Raw genomic sequence first — 20,216 nt, 5'->3', positions numbered from 1 at the left:
TTATTTTTTAAGTGTAGTTGGTATATAATCTTATATTGGTTTTATTAGTTTCATGTGCACAATAGTTTTTTTTGACATTTTTATACCTAACAATGTGATCACCCCACTAATTCTAATTATCTGTCACCGTGTAAACTTATCACAATGTTTTTGACTATATTCCCCTTCTCTTTTTCATTTCATCCCCTCTCTTCTGGTAACCATCTCTTTGGTCTCTTTTTCTATGAGTCTGTTTCTGTTTTGTTTGTTTTGTTGTTTCAGAGTCCACATATAGTGAAAACATATGGTATTTGCATTTCTCTACCTGACTTAACTTAGCAATAACTACCTCTAGATCCATCCATGTTGTTGCAAATAGCAAGATTTCATTCTTTTTTTATTTCTGGATGATATTCCATTGTGTGTGTGTGTGTGTGCGTGTGCGTGTGTGTGTGCGCACACGCACATCTCCTTTATCCATTCATCTATCGATGAACAGCTGATGAACAACTAGGGTGCTTCCATATCTTGGTTATTGCAAATAATGCTGCAATGAACGTAAGGGAGCATATATCTTTTCAAATTAGTGTTTTTGTTTTCTTTGGATGAATACTTGTTTGTATAGCATATCTATTTTTAGTTTAGTTTTTTTTTTTTTTTTGAGGAATTTCCATACTGTTTTCCATAGGGGCTGCTGCACCAGTTTGCAGTCCCACCAACAGCGTACAAGGGTCCTCTTTACTCAACATCCTCACCAACACATGTTATTTGTTGACTACTTGATAATAGCCTTTCTGACTGGTGTGAAGTAGTAACTTGTGGTTTTGATTTGCATTTCCCTGATGATTAATGATGTTGAGCATCTTTTCATGTCTGTTGGCCATCTGTATGTCTTCTTTAGAGAAATTTTTTCATGTCCTCTGCCTCCTTTACAAGCAAATTGTTTATTTTTTTGTTAGTGAGATGATGTGTTTCTTATATATCTTGGATATCAACCCCTTATTGGAGACATCATTTGTGAATATATTCTCCCATTCAGTAGGCTTTTTGTTTTGTTGAAGGTTTCCTTTGCTGTGCAGAAGCTTTTCAGTTTGATGAAGTCTCATTTGTTTATTTTTGCTTTTGTGTCCTTTGTTTGCAGGGATGTATCCAAAAAGATACTACTGAGACTGATGTCACATAATTTACTTCCTATGTTTTCTTCTAGCAGTTTTATGGTTTCAGGCCTTACACAGAACCTTCCAAGACTAATCCAGGAAGAAACAGAGAATCTGAACAGACCTATTACTAGCAATAAAATTGAAGCAGTAATCAAAAAATTCTCAACAAACAAAAGCCCAGGACCAGATGGCTTCACAGGTAAATTCTACTAAACACTTAATAAAGAATTAGTATGTATCCTTCTCAAACTATTCCAAAAAACTGAAGAGAAACACTTCCAAACTCATTCAATGAGGCCAGCATTACCCTGATACCAAAACCAGACACTACAAAAAAAAAATTACAGGCTAATATCTCTGTGAACATAGATGCCAAAATTCTCAACAAAATACTAGCAAACTGAATTCGACAGTACATTGAAAGGATTATACATCATGATCGAGTGGGATTTATGTTAGTAATGTAAGTATGGTTCAACATCCACAAAACGATTAATATCATGATTCATCACATCAACAAAACCAAAGGTAAAAATCATATGATTATCTCAATAGATGCAGAAAAAGAATTTGACAAGTCAATATCCATTTACGATAAAAACTCCCAACAAACTGGGTACAGAAGGAACTTACCTCTATTTGATACAGGCTATGAAAAAACCACAGATAATATCATACTCAATGGTGAAAAGCTGAAAGCTCTTCTTCCTAAGATCAGGAACAAGACGATGCCCACTCTCATCATTATTATTCAATATAGCACTAGAAGTCCTAGCCATGGCAGTATTTTAAACTTGAATAGGATTTATCTATATGTCTGAATGTACTTGCCTTTTTTTATAATGTCATAATTATTTCTATATATATTATTTACCCAGTCTGCTGGTAACTCTTAAAATTAGGCTAATTTTTTCATTTTGATATTCTACATAGTATCGTAAGATAGCACACTACATAAAACAATTAATATTTCTTGAATGAATTAATGCATTGAGTTAATATGTCATTTTTACCTTCTGAATAATTTTCTATAAAATTCCTCATCTATACAATAAATGGATAGCTAGATCCAGATTATTAATGTTCTCAATCCTGAAGCTAGACATGAGAGCACATATTTGGAAGTTCAGATTTGGAACCTTGTTTTAAATATTATTTAGGATGACAGAGTATTAAAGAGATCACCATCCATATTGAACCTAATTGTGCTAAACTTAACACAAAGCAAGACATTATAATAAACTCTGTGGATAGAAATGTGAGTTGTTTTATTTGTGCTTGTTGAAGCCATTATCAGTAAAGACAGTCCCTGATTTACAATGGCTCAACTTACAATTTTTTGACTTTAGGATGGTGAGAAAGCCATACACTTTTGGTAGAAACCATACTTCCAGTTTTGAATTTTGATCTTTTCCCAGCCTAGCAATATGCAGTAGTATACATTCTTGTGATGCTGGGCAGTGCCAGTGAGCTGCGGCTCCCAGTCAATTATGAGATAACTAGGCTAAACAAATGATTCCCTATAGTGTATTAATTATATTAGAGGATTTTGCACACTGTAGGCTAATGTAAGTGTTTTGAGCATGTTTAAGGTAGGCTACGCTAAGCTATGTTTGGGGGTTAAGTTCATTAAATGCATTTTCAATGTACAATATTTTCAACTTATGATGGGTTTATCACAACATAACCTCATTGTAAGTTGAGGAGCATCTGTATTGTGCAAAATCATGATACAAGGCAAAAACTGAGGCTTTTGAGTCTTTAACAACTTTACCTAATAGAAGTGAATCATGAAAACACACATACAGTCAGGCCTTCCCTAAGCCTACCTCCCCACAATTATCCCATGTTCCTACAATCATCCTGGCAAATAGAAACAAAAAAGATGTGTAAAAGACTTGAATAAGTGTCACAAACACTTAAAGTGGAAACAGTCAACCATTGTTATCCTCAGAAGAAAAAACAATTTCAAGAGTGATAAGATGACATGTAAAGCCAATTAAAGGTAAGTAAGGCATTTAACTATAGGAGCTGCTCTGATGCACTGGTACAAAATGTATCATCCTATAGACAATACAAAATAGCACTACTAATAAGCCAATCAAAAATAATTTTTGAGAGGCTATTATGCACTTATCACTGTGGATGATATAAGAAAAAAAGACTGCCCCTGGGTCGCAAAGAGCAAATCTGCTTAGATTCTCCATTTACTCTAAAAAGCTAATTTTATGAGAGATGGCAAAATATTATTTCCTCAAAAGTTCTACAAAATGGTTATTTAGGCATGACCAAACAAACACAGTGTATGCATATTAACTATTTCTGGGTATGTGTTATTCTGGTACACAGCAGTGATTGAATATCTAAGGCTAAAAAAAAAGTATAAACTCTCATATAGACCATATGTATGAAAGAAAATAGCTTTAACAGATGTCTTATTTTTAGTTTTATGTACCATATTTTGGTAAATTATGATGTGAATTGCTCTTCCAGGCCAACACAAAGGCCTCAGTTTAATAGAAGTTATAAAGGAACTTGACCAATAAGCTGTCCACTTATAAGAAGATGGAGCCATATGTGCAAGTCATTTCCATTGGGGTAGATCATCCAATGGAAGGTATTTGCTATATCAGTCATGAGAAACACTGCCTACCAGTCACTGTGTATTTAAAAAACTGAGCTCTAAATAAGAGGCTCACTATCTCACTCAGTAAGACTGCTGTAACCTATAGGGTCAGGATCAGAATCCAAAATGACATTTTGCATTAGACAGGGGAAGGATAGGAAGTACAATATGTGCAACATGACCTAGATGGGTTGGCTAACAAACAAGCAGGTTGCAAGTTCTTGAATGAATTTGTTGAGTTATAAATTATCTCTCAAAGAGAAAACCAGTAAAATGGATTAAAGACTTAAATGGGAGACCTAAAACCATACATTGCAAAGAAGAAAACACAGGCACTAAGCTCTTGGATGTCAGTCTTGCCAATGTTTTTGTAGATTTGACTTCGAAAGCAAGGGGAACAAAAACAAATATAAACAAATGGGTCTACGTCAAACTAAGAAAACTGCACAACAAAGGAAACCATCAACAAAATGAAAGGTGGCCGATTGAAGACATTTACCAATATTTTCAATAAGAGTTAATATTCAAAATGTGTGAAGAACTCATACAACTCAACAACAAAAATAAACAAACAACCTGGTTTAAAAAATAGGCAGAGAATCTGAACATTTTTCCAAGGAAGGCATACAGTTCACCAAGTGGCACTTGAAAAGAAAGGTGTTTAACATCACTAATTAGGGAAATGCAAAGCAAAACTACAGTGAATTATCACTTCACAACTTTTAGATTGGTTATTATCAGGAAAACAAAAAATAACAGGTGTTGGGAAGATGTGTAGAAAAGGGAACTCTCATGCGCTGTTAGAGGGACTGTAAATTGGTGTGGCTACTATGGAAAACAGTGTGAAGGTTCTTCAAAAAATTAAAAACAGAACTACCATATGATCCAGATATTCTACTTCTGGGTATTTACCTGAATAATATGAGAACACTAACTTAAAAAGATATATGCTCACCTATGTTCACTGCAGCATTATTTAAAATAGCTGAGATATGGAAAAAAATCTAAGTGTTCATCAACCAATGAAAGGATAATGAAGATGTCATGTGAGCGTGCGCACACGCACTCACACACATACACACGTACACAATAGGCTACCACTTGGCCATAAAGAAGATAAAATATTGCCATTAATGACAACATGGATGGATCTTAAAGATATTATGCTAAATGAAATAAATAACAATGAAAAGGACAAAGTCATATGATTTCACTTATAAATGGAATATAAAAAAAGAAAAGAAATGAACTAACAAGACAAAAACAAACTCAGATACAAACAACGAATTGTAGGTTACTAGAGGAGAAGTGGGTTAGAGGGAGCACAAAATGGGTAAAGGAGGTCAAACGTATGATGAAAGATGGAAACTAGACTTTTAGTGATAAGCAAGCTACAGTGCATATAAATATGGAATTATAATGTTGTACACCTGAAACTTATATAATGTTATTAACCAATGTTACCTCAGTAAAAATAAGTTATGACTAAAGTAAACATTATCGCATTCTGAAATTGTCTTTGTTTTTGTGTATCTGTTTTCTATGATTGTCTTGATTAGTTTAATTACTAACTTGCCTTTTACTCCCTGTTCTCATTAACTCGGTACTTCTACATTTTTTGGGAATTTGAGGAGAAATTCAACAGTTATAGTTCACAAATATTTTTTCAGTTTGTATTTTTTTTGAAACAATGGATGAATAATTTTATTTGGCTCCTAAGAAAAATTTTAAAAATGTACTTCTTTTAACTTTCAGTAGGCTCAGACTTTAAAGAGATTAACCATGGCTCAAATTATTGCAACACTATTTTACAGGAGAGGCTCAACATAATTATGTTAAAAATCTTTGGTCTGATATGCACGACTGATGACCTTGTAAATTTTAATATACATTTATAAGCATTTTAATAGTGAAATTAATAATGGCACCTTAATGATAGATACTTTTAAATTAATATTCTCACAAATAGCATGAGCATGTGACTCATGTAATTTCATTAAAGAGAAATTGATACTTGCTTTAGACAAAAAAGAAGAAACCCTGAATGTCTTATATGATATATTAGATCAGTACATATCTCGAGGCATTTCAATTTGAAAAGGATCTTCACAAACTAAGACAAATAAATGCCACTGATAAGAGTGAAAATGATTAGATTTAACATAGGCTTTTGTTTTTCCTTGCCCTTTTAACTTTTTAAAATTCAGTCGTAATAAAAAATAACCTAGATTTTTAAATATGTGATGTGAATTACACATTAAAGAATGAAGTCCAAATTCTAGACATTTCATTGCTCATTCTCATAGAGTGTATATGCAGCAGTAGTTACCTGAATCTGCATTTTATGTCAATCATTTTGGCATAGTATCTTTTCTTAATGTGTCCCAGATGTTATGTAAAGTTCTGAACATGTTTTAAAAATGTGTACATATACATGTGTAAGTGTGTGTTTTTCGGAAGGGAGGGAATCAAACAATAGCCTTCATAACTATTAAAAACTGCTATTTTGACCAAATAAAAGTTTACTATTTTTATAAAAAATTAAGTGGTGAGCATTTGTAAAATACGTAGTGCCTTATGGCCTTTACATCTAACAGACGATGACATCAATTTTCTGGATGATGATCAAGTACATACTGATGCAGCTGTTGCCATAGAAAGACATGCTGAAGCATCTACTTTACTTTCAAGTCGTTGAACATGGCTCTTTTCTTTAAATGAGTATAATGGCCTATGACTTTTAATAATGAGTATCTAAAACCCAGATCACTAACAAAAATAAAATCTAATTTAAACTCTTTAAAGGTTTGGGGGAGGAAGAAGATATTTTTCAACTGTACAAACAATGAACTCACCTACTGAAAAGCACATTTCTAAAAGTGAACAATGTTTCAGAAAATACAAGAGTTGTATTTCTAAGAATCAAAATCTACATTGAGAAACATACATTTGTCATAGTACAACTCTACAGTGAGTCTCTAATGTACTCTGCTGATTGCATTTCACTGTGTCACTTCTTGTCCATTTTGTACTTCTGCACCCTTCTTATCGATACCCGGAAAACTTTTAGGTTGTAGCACAGTTAGAAGTTTCTTTACTGATGGGGCAATATTAATTGTTCAAACCAGTATTAAGGAGGATTTAGGGTTTCTATTAGCTTTATTTACATTATCTATTCTGTTTTATATGAGAAAAACTAAAATGATAAGATCTGATATATAATTTGTTTATGTCCATCTTTCAATATTTAAAAAACTTCCTATCTGAAGTATAAGCTGCACATGCACCTCCCTTCTTACAGTTACATGGTTTTTCAATTTTCCAATGAGAATTACTTTACTCTAAAACCTACACCCCACATTTAAACACACATGGAAACAATAACTTCTTTATTCTTTCTTTCATTTAAAGGAGAGACAAAACAACTTACGTATGTCTAAATTTAGAAACATAAAGTACATCTCTCCTTTTTGATTGTGGTTATTTAACTTTGCCTTAATGATATCCTTTATTTTCTATCTATGGAAATCCATTGTCTTATTTAAATTTTTTTTCTTGTATGTGCTTTGCATGTTATGTATCTATTGATTTACAAAAATAATTTTGTATCTTTAAAAAACTCATACTGGAAACTTATTAGGGAGCAAGAAAAAAGAAAATAAAAAATATGCAAATCAACAAGATAGTTCACTATAGTCTAACTCCATTAGAATTCAACCAAGGTCATTGCTTTCCCAATGACCTTGGTTGAAATCTAATCCTTTTCTAATACAGTCACTCAAAATTGGATCTACTTGTCATTCTCATTAACTGAATATTTCTTGCCACCATAAACTCTGGTCATCTCAACCAAAGGAAGTACAACCTACATATAAATCCAATTACAGCACTCAGGTTTTTCTTACAAATGCTATATGCACTTTATTAAGGTGACAGGGTCTGTTTATCTTGTCTCCATAATTTAGAAAATCAATGGAAAATTAGCTAATGTCTTAGAAACAACTTCTTTCTTAAGTAACAAAGAATCCATTATACATTTCACATAACATAGGCCTTGGTGGAGAGCCTGTTTGCAAATAGATGCTGCAACTACTGCTCCAGGAAGCAGGCAAGAACCAAAGGAGATTTTCTCTCTCTTCTCCTTCCCTATATGCCTTTGCTTTGTGATCACGCAGACAAAGTAGGAAATTTGGCTATGGAAGGGGTGGCTGAATGGGTGAAATGATGGGCCCAACTTCCTAGTGCAGCTCAGACTCAAGTTTATGTTTTACATACTCTACTTAAATTCTACATAAAATATTCTCTGAAAAACAAGTCCGAGTTCTTTTTTTTTTTTAAACTTGGAAGCCATATTAGATAATTCCTTTCCAAATGCTACTATGAGTTTATACCAATTTATTAACTCACACTGGGCTGAGATCAAACCGTGACTGCATTTGGATAATTCAGTATAAATAAATAGGGTAAGAATGCCAGGTTTGCATGCTAGTCTCTCTGACCTCAACTGCATTACACACTCCACAAGCTTGATACAGTCTAATAATTATTATTAACTGATATTAATGGGATGTACCATGATATACTGATGGACCTGATCCCATAAGGTACAAATAAGACACCCTATATATATCATTATAAATGGTAAACTAATGTCTAGATAGTTCATAAATGAGCTTTAACAACATATGCTAACCAAAGCAGAATGTGTGGGATTTATAAGTACCCTCGTACTGGAATATTCATGTGCCTTGCAGACTTAATGACCTCCTCAAACTTCTCCATACTTTCTTCAATAGAACAGTTAATATTCTTCTTGCTAAAGGACTCAGATGCAGCACCAAAAACTGATACTTCAGTGGCTCCAGCAGCAACCTGAAAAATATCGTTTAAGGCAAAAGCTAATAATTTCAAAAATGCAAATGACAGCAGTACAAGAAATAGTAACTATTCTATAAAGGTGTACTTGTATTCTTTAACATCTGCCTTACAATTTAAAATTACATTCCTCTAGTATTGCCACATATACTCTTTTGAAATGTAAAAATTTTTTATAACAGAGTAATTCCACAAACTAACACTCATAAATCTATGAGGCACAGAAAACACAGTGATGATGTTCCAATATAATTTTGCCTTTCCTAAATTATGTTATCCTCAGAAATTTAACTCTAATTATGGGAAATGCTAGCACCCCAATAAAACCTCTTAATATTTATGGAAAACATTATTTTTAGACTAACTATTAAAACAAAGTACAAATAAATGCTGTCTGTTTTTCTTTTCCTACATCTGATAGAAAAATATTTTTCCAATTCATCATTTAGATTTTGCCCCAAATTTTCTTATCTCTTAATCTTACTTCCATCATTTCATACGTCAACTGCTACAACCACACTCATGTGTCTAATGCCTAATCCTCTTGCCAGACTTTAAATCCAAAATGTTAGCTAATCAATTTTCCCTTTTGCCATCTTCACTACTTTGCTCAGGCTTATCCAGTGAATGTTTTCAAATGTCAAGCCTCCTAGTTTTTTAGCTGAATTTTTAAGACTTTCTATTAATGTATCTCTAGCATTGTACCTAGATGCTCACTCATTCTGATACCCTATTAATATATTAAGAAAAAAATTCTGTCATCTTTCCTCCAACATTAAAAAAAATATATTGGCTTCAACTCCTCTGTCAAAATAAATTTTTAACCTCTAAAATTAAAATTATATTTACTGAACAGCTACAATGTACCTACAGTATTGTTGTTAGTACTTTGCATGCTCTATTTCTAATAGACAATCTTGTAAACTAAGTATTATCCCATTTTACAGGTGAGAAAACTGTGGACAAAGAGGCTAAATTGCTAGTACAAGATCACTAAGCTAATAAACATTCTGGAGCCATGTTTTGAGCACAGGCTTACCTGATTTCTGAGCCAAGGTTTGTTTCACTCTCTTCCTTGCCCCTCTAAGCAACCACAAGGGTATCCCCTCAGAATCTTTTCAAGGTGGATATATGTCCTACTTTGTTTAGGGCCAAATGATAGTGACATTTAACATTTCTTAAAATACCTCCTTTTTCTTGACAATGTGATAAACAATTATATCAAATCAAACAAAAGAAAAGATTAGTGGTTTTAACAAGATACACTAACAGGTGACATATAGACTAGTACCCACAGCCTCAACTTTATGCAACACAGTCTGAAATACAAAAGTGAAAAATATCCATTAACACCAGAAATGGTGGCTGCAAAACTTTTATAATAAAGCTATATAAGCATAAGACCTCAAGACTTTACTTAAAAATGCATCAATTTGTCTTGTACGTGTAATTATTAAAGCTTTTTTGTATATAAATTCCTGTCACAGAGGATGGAAAGAAACAAGCCAGAGGAGGAACAGGGAAAAGTTGTTAAATGCAGTTCCAATGACAGCGATTAGCTTCACCTAGAGGGATGAAATGACAGCAACAGCAAGCTGACCCAAAGAAGCTGACAAAAATAATCATCCACTACAATAATATTAATAACTATAATATTATACAGAGGAAGGGTTAAGTTATTTAAGGTTATTAAGATTAGATTATTATTCCTTATTTAAGAGGGATGCACAGAATATATTTTCAAAAGAATTTCATCAAAATGGATAACTGTATATTGATTCTTGAATGGTTAAACTGGAAAAACCATTTATGCAGAGCACTTTAGCCCCTAACTACTCCACGAGTTTACTGCTCTCCATGTATTTATGTGAGTATATTAACATAGTATTTACACAGAAGAACAAGTGAGCTACATTTGACACCATTTTAGCTTTGTAAAGACCTTTTAAACAATAAGAAACACTTATTTTAGGAAAATTAGTAGCACACTTACAGCACGGTGTAAACCTTGAAGATTAGGAGTAAGGACAGGATATCGAACTCCTGGATATTGATGAATGCCTTTCATGACTTCAGTGTGATCAGCCATCTTAAATACAGAATAGTTATATATAAATATGTAACTTTGAATAGTCTATCAAGCACAGTTTTAGTTTTTCAGGAAAGTTATCATTACACATGTAATTACATTCTATAAATTTGTGTTTGAAATGAAACTATGCCATTGTAGTTAAAGATAACTAGTTTTCAATGCCAGAAATACATAATACCTAGATCTGGGTTTAACTTATTCACATAACAGGATCTGGTTAAATGAATGATTACCAATAGTCAGGAATTCTAAACTCTACTATTTTCACTTGACTCATCTTTATTCTCTTCCTTTAATTTCATGACCCAAGCCTCAAATACCCCTGAGACTGAGGAGAGTTTGAAAGGCAATATGCTATGCATTTATCATCCACATGAAATTTTATGTCCAAATAATTTTCGGTGTATGAAATTTTACAATATTTAGCAAAACATAAATTACTCATCTCTGTTAAAATCATTTAACAAGGCTGATATCCTAGTCTATTATTTGGTTAGCATAGATGTTTTAGTTGATAGTCATAATGCTCTATGCAGTACTATCATCAGATTACTATTTGTTCTCTTAATGCAAACAAATGAGTACAATGGAGTACACAAAAGAAAAATTTAACTCATCCTACCAAGACTTTATTTTCCATATTTTCTATATTTTGTACAAATCTATAAAAATTCAACTTTGAATTAAAATATCAAAATCACTAGTTTGGCACACAGTACATAATTTAGCCTCCTGGAGCAATAACTGATAATCAAATCCCATAATCATCACACAAAGAAATTACCATTGACATAACCATGATCTCTGCACACTTAAGAATGATAAGTTATGACATGAATAAAAACATAAGAAATAATATATAAACAATAAAAGTTATACAAAATGAGCATTGATAAAACTGCATGTAATAACATACACCAAACCAAAATTTGTATCTTCAACATAAGAACAGATGAGGGAAGACTTGTATTTTATCTATACATTTTGGCTTATTACAATAAACATATATTGTTTTAATTTAAAAATGAAATAATAGTATATGTATCAAAGTATAAATGCTTTTCTTAATATAACCACTAACGTTTGAAAATTATGAAATATATTTACTCTTATTGGTTCACTGGTCTTGACTCTCAGTTAAATTCCAATAGAATTTAATACTTTTAATAAATATAATTTGAATTAAATTTTAAAATACATTTTAAATTAAAGATTAAATATTTAAGATGTAAAAAGTACCTCCCACTGACTGCTATTATGCCTTACTGACATTTAAGCTTTCATCTTTCATTCAATCCAAACATTTATTTCTATGTAAAATTTGATTCTCCCTCACTTATTTCTTAGGGATCACATGCACATAGGGATCATATCCACACACAGCTGCATCCTTTACAAAGCCTATCCGCTGTAGTTATCTGCATTACATGAAAGCTGTCTTATTTAATTTTAAGTCTATTTGACTTTAATCTAGATGTTCATTGAGCACTTACTTTATCTAAAGCCCCATGCAAGGCCCTGTGGGGAATATAAATGCAGGAAAGTAAGGTCCTTGGACTGAATCATTTGCAATATAGTTGGAGAGATAAAACAGATGCACATAGAAAGTTAACCCAAAGGAATATACTGGTTGTAAATGAGTGCACAGGTTGTCAGAGGTCAGAGAGGAATAAGGTTGTTAGGTCTCTATGATCTTTGACTATGGATGGCATATTAATATTTCCCAAAATATAGCCACCATATTTCCAGCTTCATGCTATTCCATAATCTCGCCAATCCCCATTGAGAGGAAAACTGTTTACCCTCCACTTGAACCTGGAAGGCTTGTGATTGCACCAACAAATAGAATATAGCAGAAATAATACGATAAGTCCTGAAGCAAGGTTTTAAAAAAGGATACAACTTCCATGTATGGCTTTCTCTTTGGGGGAGCCACTGTAGGGAAATCAGTTGACATACTGTGAGAAAAAGTAGCTTATGCAGAGAGTCCATACGAAGAGGCCCACATGGAAAGAGAAACTAAGGCTCCCCCAGCCAACAGCCAGCATTACTCCTAAATCTGTGATTGAAGAAGGCTTTAGATGACTTTGACCTCCAGCGTGTGAGGTACCCAGATGAGGGCCCAGACATTGTGGACAAGACTACCTGTACCCTGATCAAATTTCAACCCTCAGGTTTTGTGAGCACAGCAAATGTTGATTTATACCACTAAGTTCTTAGGTAATAAAAGCCAAACCAATGAAAAATTGGGAGGCTGAAAAAGAGGGAGGGACAGGTGCAGAGGTAGGAACTCATTTTTCAGCTAGAGAAGATTATCGGTAAATAATCAGAGAATAGATTATAAGTGAGGACGGGGGGCCACACACTGCTATGTTTTTGAGTTAGGTTCATATTATCCTAAAAATTCAGGATTTATTGTGAAGGCAATAGAAAGCGAGGGGGAGTGAGTATCAAATTAGCAGAAGGCTAGGATAAATGCAGTATTTTAGGAAGACTAAGCTGAGAGAGATGTAAAGAGCAGTTTAGAAAGAGATCAGCCATTTTCAGACAATCCTAAGAACCCAGCTAGTGACAAGTTCTGTAGTAGAGAAATGGCGCAAGGAATAGAACTCCAAAAGAAAAATCACAGTGTCCAATAATACGAGGAACATGATTTGCTCAAAAATGTAATCCTCACTATTTTATAACCTTTCAAAAAATATTTAACATTTGTGCCTATTTCAACGCAATTCTTGATTGCATTTCATGAATTTAGCCTTTGAGCTAGAGTGTGGGCTCATTCTGTCTCTAATTCGCTCTCTCTTTCTCTGTCACAGACACATGTACATGGAAACATGCCCATTCAAATTATAATGAAAAGTTTAGAGCACTTATTCCTAATTTCAAGCAGAAAGAAAGGAAAGTTACTACTAGTTTTAAGACACTATAATAAAATCCACAACACTCTTCCAGAGACTAATGTTGATATTATTAATACTTATGTCTAAATATAGTATGTTTAAATATTTATTAGAGACATTTATATTAACATGATAACAGATAGGAATAAAGAGTGCTTCTCTAACCAATACAAAGATTTGGATATAGTAGGCAGTGCATCATAAAACAGCATAAAGGGCATAAAACAAATTTTAATCTTCAAGAAATATAGGTCATGTTGTCCTGTAAGTGATTATTTACCTTTACATGTAATTTAACAACAATCTTAAATCATTATGAAGAAATTTGTATAATGAAACAATGACTTAATAGGTGTTTCAATCTCTAGAACTAGAAAATAAACAGAGATAATAGCAATTAAGTTTCCAGATCATGAAAACTAAACTTTGATAATCAGTAGAGATATCTTAATGAAATTATGATAAATATATTAATTAGAATTCCACAAATCAGTACTTTTTTCTTTAAAAATATCTACAATATAATGAGGTCATTTAAGAAGTAACAGTATTCTGTCTAAATTTGGTCAATAAAGACAATTAAGTAAAGAGCTTTAGGAAATCCTGATAGGATATAATTTTATTACAATGAATAAAATAAAAGTTTCCATTAAAAGTATTCATTTAACTCAGGAAGTTTATGTTTACTTCAATCTTGATGTTATTTTAATGTCTAAAGTTTATTATTCAAACAATAACAGAAATATTCCTTTATGGTATTATCTTGACATTTTAACGAAACATTTCTACATCTGTTTTGATTTCATGACTTTTCAAGATCATGAAAATCACCATAATTTGATGGGTAACATACGTCGCCATCATCTGGCCACAGTCTGGGGATGGCAATACCTATGTCTGTTTAGCCAACGAAACAGGCAATACCATGGTAACTTCTTAGGCATCCATATTTTGATATGAATTCAAATCATCAAAATATTTGTGAAAACTTTGCAAGAGTCTTAAAGACATGCAAAGAGTCTCAAGGATTAGAATGTAATGTGTATAGTTAAGAGATTTTATTACATTTGCTACTAACTCTATCATAGAGTGATTAAATCTAGACATTTTGCATTATATATGTGTAGACATCTTACTAACATTTTTCTTTATCTAAATACTATAATCTCTCCTAAATATTTAGACTTTCAATGTGTCCTCAACTCACCCAAATTCCCTGATATTGTGGAGTTTCAAGATAATGCATATGAGTATGCAGCTATAAACAATGAGAAAGTGTTTCTCATAAAACTGAGAGGGGAAAATATTAGAAGTTTCAATTACATTTTGCAAATAGACTGTGATATTTATCATTGGGGGATACAAAGATTAATTTTAAAATATCATGAGAACTTAAGAACTGATTTTTATAATTCATTTTAATATTTGAATACTGATTTATTTCAATGTTATATACATTTACTATATACCCAACACTATGGCAGAGAAAAATAAAGCAGATGTGATCTACATACATTAAATACACAGGCTAGTGGGGAAAGATATATGTGTTTGTGTGTGTATCAAAAATATAATACAAATATCATGTGATCGGAAATTCTATGGAACACAGATAAGGAAGCATTTTCCTTTACAACCTAAGCTAGAATGACAAATATTTAACTAAACCTTGTCTAGGCCAAATGTACATAATTCGGAGGCCTGTTTTTCTTTGGAGGAAAATATTCAGAGTTTAAATGGAGCAAAACTATTCACAAAGATCAACACCTTTCAAAAATATTCATAGAAGAATACTAGATATTCATATATATTTTTCTATGAAAAATTGAACTTTCTAATGTACTGTTAAAAGAAAAGGTTTAATAAGCCTAAACTTAAAACAAACTTATTTATTAAAATTCTTTGGATAATTCTGGGGTGACATATTTTATATAAATTAATTTTTAAAGTAATATAATTCTTTCATTTTCAAGTTCAATAAAATATAAAGTAAAAATACTTATTACCCTTTGCCTCTCTTCCAACTAATAACTGATAGAGAAAACTGAATAGTCATTGATTAAATTTTGTTCAGTTCCAACTATATGTTTTATGAGATATCCAATAAAGGAAAATAAATATTTATGAGTTATTTTAGGTGAAAGTACATAGGAAACAGAGGTGCTATTCTATATTCTATTTTTTTAAAGAATTTACTTCTATTAATTTAAAATTTAATCGCTGATTAACATGTTTTTGTTTTCCCAGAACAAATGCAATTACAAAAATTCCAGGTTGTACAGGTCTCTAAATTCCAGAGCTGCATTTAGTATAATTTTTATATGAAAGTCTTTTATACACATTTATGATACACAAAACTGCTACATTTATTATTTTAACTCAACAAGAGATTAGTAACTAACAAGATTCTAAACAATGTGAGAGGAGTTGAGTTTTTTTCCACCACCACAGAAATTACTCAATGCATCTTTGTGGTTCTGTTGAAGTTGAGATAATTGTACTGTGTGACAGGGTAGAAATATTAAGTTTGAGTTAGAACTGTGTTTTTAAATGGGACAAATGTTTAGAGTAAGATCTAAAATTCATGTGAGAAATGAAGGTCAGGACACTGAATCTTTACATTGATACCAATAAAGTGATATCTGTACAGTTATATAACTTGACTACCTGTCTTATAACTGGACTTGTAACCTAAATATATGACTCTACTTTTTGTCTTCTTTGTCCTGGTCTAGTCAATATGATCATCAATGAGTGAGCATTACTGGCTGTTCCTTCCTTCACTCCAGTCACTGCTAAAAAGCTCAAATTGTATCCTTCCCCTGACCTCCAATAAGAGAAATGCATCTGATTTCTTGGCATGGTATACTAAGTAGGAGGAAGCTAAGAACTGCTAGGAAAAAAGAGGACAAGGTGGCCAGAGACTCTAAATAATCTAAATAATAATGTATTTGAGGAGAGATAACATAGGGTTTAAGAGGTATGTTTTGGTGGCAAGATGCTTTTACTGCTCTGGAGCAATGAAGTGTGAAAAAAGAAGACAAAAAGGCAATTATATTAAGTGTTGCTTTTTCTATAGGCTGTGTTTCTCATAATAGTCTTCAAGTAACAAACATAAAGGTGAAATACTATTTAATCTGTTTACATTGCTACATTTCTTTATGTGTGAATCCAGGTACAGACTTTGCCACTTCAGAGAGCTCACAATTGCTGCACTTTTCAAGAATGTTAGTATAAATATTTCATATATTTAAAATATATAACATAAAATATAGTTCACAATTGTACCTTCTATTAAAACTGTCACTCTAGGGAAAGCCAAGAATCCATATTCACTATGTCTACAATCCCTGGTACTAGAAGTATTTAAATATTTGAGGAGAAACAAGTTTCAAAAGCTATAGAGTCAGAAGCAATAGAAAATTCTTCCAAACATTATATATGTAAAATTGTAAGTGAATGAATCAGTTTTCATCAATATCATATTAAATAAAAACATTTTTATAAGAAATATATTCAATATACAGTATATACAATTATAAGTACAACATTTATATATTTTTTTTTTATAAAAATCACAGATAATAGCACATCAAAATTTTTCACTGCGAAGGACACAAAACTATAGTAATTCTTCTAAAACAATGTAAAACAATATAACCCCTAAAGTAATTCTTCTAAAACAATGTACACATCACAAAGTATTATATCTTAGCATGGCATTACCAACAATGGATTATTAAAATGAAATGCTTTCCTAATTTATCAATAATTTAAAAATCTTGATCAATGGTGCAAAAGAAAAGACTGACTCATCTTTCTAGCCTCTCTGTAGAAAATATTATAAAGCACTGTCATGAGAAAGGGGCAAACAAAGAATATGCAGTCATAAATTAGAAAAAAATAAAGACATTAAGATAAAAAGAGAAAAGGGCTATAACTGGTAAGGAGGTTGAATCAATAATCAAAAAATTCTGAACAAAAAAAGAACTCCAGACCAGATGACTTCACTAGTAAATTCTACCAATCATTTATAGAAGTCTTAATGCCAATCTTTCTTCAAATCCTTCTAAAAAACTGAATAGGAGAGAATCATTTCAAACTCATTATTTAAGACCAGTATTAAGAGCTGGTCTTATAAAACCCTGACACCAAAAACAGAAAAGACATTAGAGTGAAAGAAAACTAAGGTCAATATTCCTGATGAACAGAAATGCAACTATCACCAACAAAATACAAGCAAAGCAAATTCAATGGTAGATTTAAAAGATCATACACCATGACCAAGTGAGATTTATCCCTGGGAGGCAAGAAAGATTAAGTATATAAAAACCAATTAATATGGTACCCCATAATGACAGAATAAAAAAAAAACACATGATCACCTCAATGTCAAAATTTGACAAATAAATGCTTTGTCAAAAAGCATTTGGCAAAATTAATACCCTTTCATGATAAAAACTCAAATAGATAGGACTCTCTAAAAACATAATAAAATTACCTCAACATAATAAAGGCCATATATGGAAAGCTCACAGCTAATATCATACTCGACAGTGAAAAAATATTTCCTCTAAGGTCAAGAATAAGATAAGGATGCCCACTCTTGCCAATTCTTCTCAACATAGTATTGGAAGCCCTATCCAGAGCAATTAGGAAAGAAAAAGAAATAAAGGCATTCAAACTGAAAAGAAAAAAGTAAAATTACCTCTGTTCACAAATGGTATGATATTATACAAAGGAACCCCTAAAAATTCTACAAAAAATCTCTCAGAACTAATAAACAAACTCAGTTAAGTTGAAGTATACAAAATCAACATATATATAAATATCAGTTGCATTTCTATACACCAACAATAAACTATCCAAAAAAGAAATTAAGAAAACAATCTAATTTATAATAGCATGAAAAAGAATAAAAAACTTAGTAACAAGCTTAACCAAGGAGGTAAAAGAATTGTACACTGAAAACTATAAAACACTGAAGAAAGAAATTAAAGATACAAATAAACAGAACGGCAACTCATGTTCACGAGCTGGAAGATTTAATACTGTGAAAATGTCTATACTACCCAAAGCAATCTACAAATTCAATGCAATCCCTATCAAAACCCCAACGGCATTTTTTACAGAAATAGAAAAAAAAACAATCCTTAAATTTATAAGGCATTACTAAGGAGCCCAAATAGCCTAACCAACCTTAAGAAAGAAGAATAAAGCTGGAGATATCAGACTTCTTGATTTCAAAATATATTACAAAACTACAGTAGTTAAAACAGTATGGTACTGGAGTAAAGACTGACATATAGACCAATGGAATAGAATAGAGAGCCTGGAAATAAACAAATGCATATAGGCTCAATTTATCTTTGACAAGGATGGAAAGAATATACAATCTGGGAAACTGGGAGTATTTCATGAACAAAGTGTGCTCAGGAAACAAGAGATTCATATGCAAAGAATGAAATCAAATCCTCATATCATACTATATATAAAAATCAACTCAAAATGGATTAAAGACTGTAACATAAGACCTGGAACTGTAAAACTGTTAGAGGACAACGTAAGCAAAAAGCTTCATAACATTAATATTGGTAACAATTCCTTGGATATGACACCAAAAGTCATCAACAAAAGAAAAAACAGACAGACAAGTGGGACTACACCAAACTAAAAAGCTTCTGCACATCAAAGGGAACAATTAACAGAGTGAAAAGGCAAATTAAGGACTGAGAGAAAATATCTGCAAATCATATATCCGATAAGGAGTTAATATTCAAAATATATAAGGAATACCTACAATTCAATAGGTAAATAATAATAACAACAACCAAATTAAAAAATGGGCCAATAACTTGAATAGACATATCTCCAAAGACATACAGATGGCCAATCATTAAATGAAAAGATGTTTAACATCACTATCAAGGAGATGCAAATAAGAACAACAATGAAATATCATCTAAGACCCATTAGGATGACAATTATAAAAACACAAAAGGTAAGTGTTGGTAATGATATAGAGAACATTGAACTCTTGTACACTGTAGGTAGGAGTGTAAAATGGTGCAGTCTCTATAGAAAACAGTATGGAGGTTTCTCAAAAAATGAAAAATAATAATACCATATGTTCTAGGAATATCACTTCTCGGTATTTATCCATGGATTCCCGTGTTTATTGCAGTATTATTCACATATCTGAAATATGGAAACAATCTAAATGTCCATGGATGAATGAACAGATAAAGAAAATGTGGCATATACATACAATAAAATATTATTCAGCCTTGAAAAGGGAAACACTGCTATGTACAACATGGATTCACCTTGAGTACATTACAGTAAGTGATATAAACCAGTCACGACGGACAGATACTGCATGATTCCAGTTATACGAGGTATTTGAAATACTCAAACACATAAAAGCAGAGAGGAGAATGGTGGTTGTGAGAAAATGGCGGGAAGGGAGGAATGGTGAATTGTTATTCAGTGGGTACAGTTTCAGTTACATAAGATGATTAAGTTCTAGATCTGCTATACAACATTCTGCCTGTTATTAATACTACTGTATTAAACACTTAAAA

General features: G+C 32.0%; 1 protein-coding gene across 3 annotated transcripts in view; it reads right to left on the bottom strand.

Moving 5' to 3' along the window:
• Positions 1-20,216, bottom strand: part of HMGCLL1 (3-hydroxy-3-methylglutaryl-CoA lyase like 1) — a 159,019-nt gene that overhangs the window by 85,249 nt on the left and 53,554 nt on the right. Inside the window, exons 4-5 of one of the 3 annotated variants that reach the window (XM_039853117.1) lie at positions 10,634-10,729; positions 8,489-8,637 (exon numbers count right to left, since the gene is read on the bottom strand). The exons of 1 other annotated variant lie outside the window; for it this stretch is intronic. In XM_039853117.1, the coding sequence (XP_039709051.1) occupies positions 8,489-8,637; positions 10,634-10,729 (245 nt within the window). The remainder of the gene's footprint in view (positions 1-8,488; positions 8,638-10,633; positions 10,730-20,216) is intronic. One more of the 3 variants, XM_039853118.1, reaches the window with a different exon arrangement.

This window comes from Pteropus medius, unplaced genomic scaffold (assembly GCF_902729225.1).
Source record: "Pteropus medius unplaced genomic scaffold, Ma_sr-lr_union100, whole genome shotgun sequence".
In the NCBI taxonomy this organism is placed as follows: Eukaryota; Metazoa; Chordata; class Mammalia; order Chiroptera; family Pteropodidae; genus Pteropus; species Pteropus medius.
Note: the sequence above shows the minus strand (reverse complement) of the source record. Positions and strands in the feature narration are given on the sequence as shown.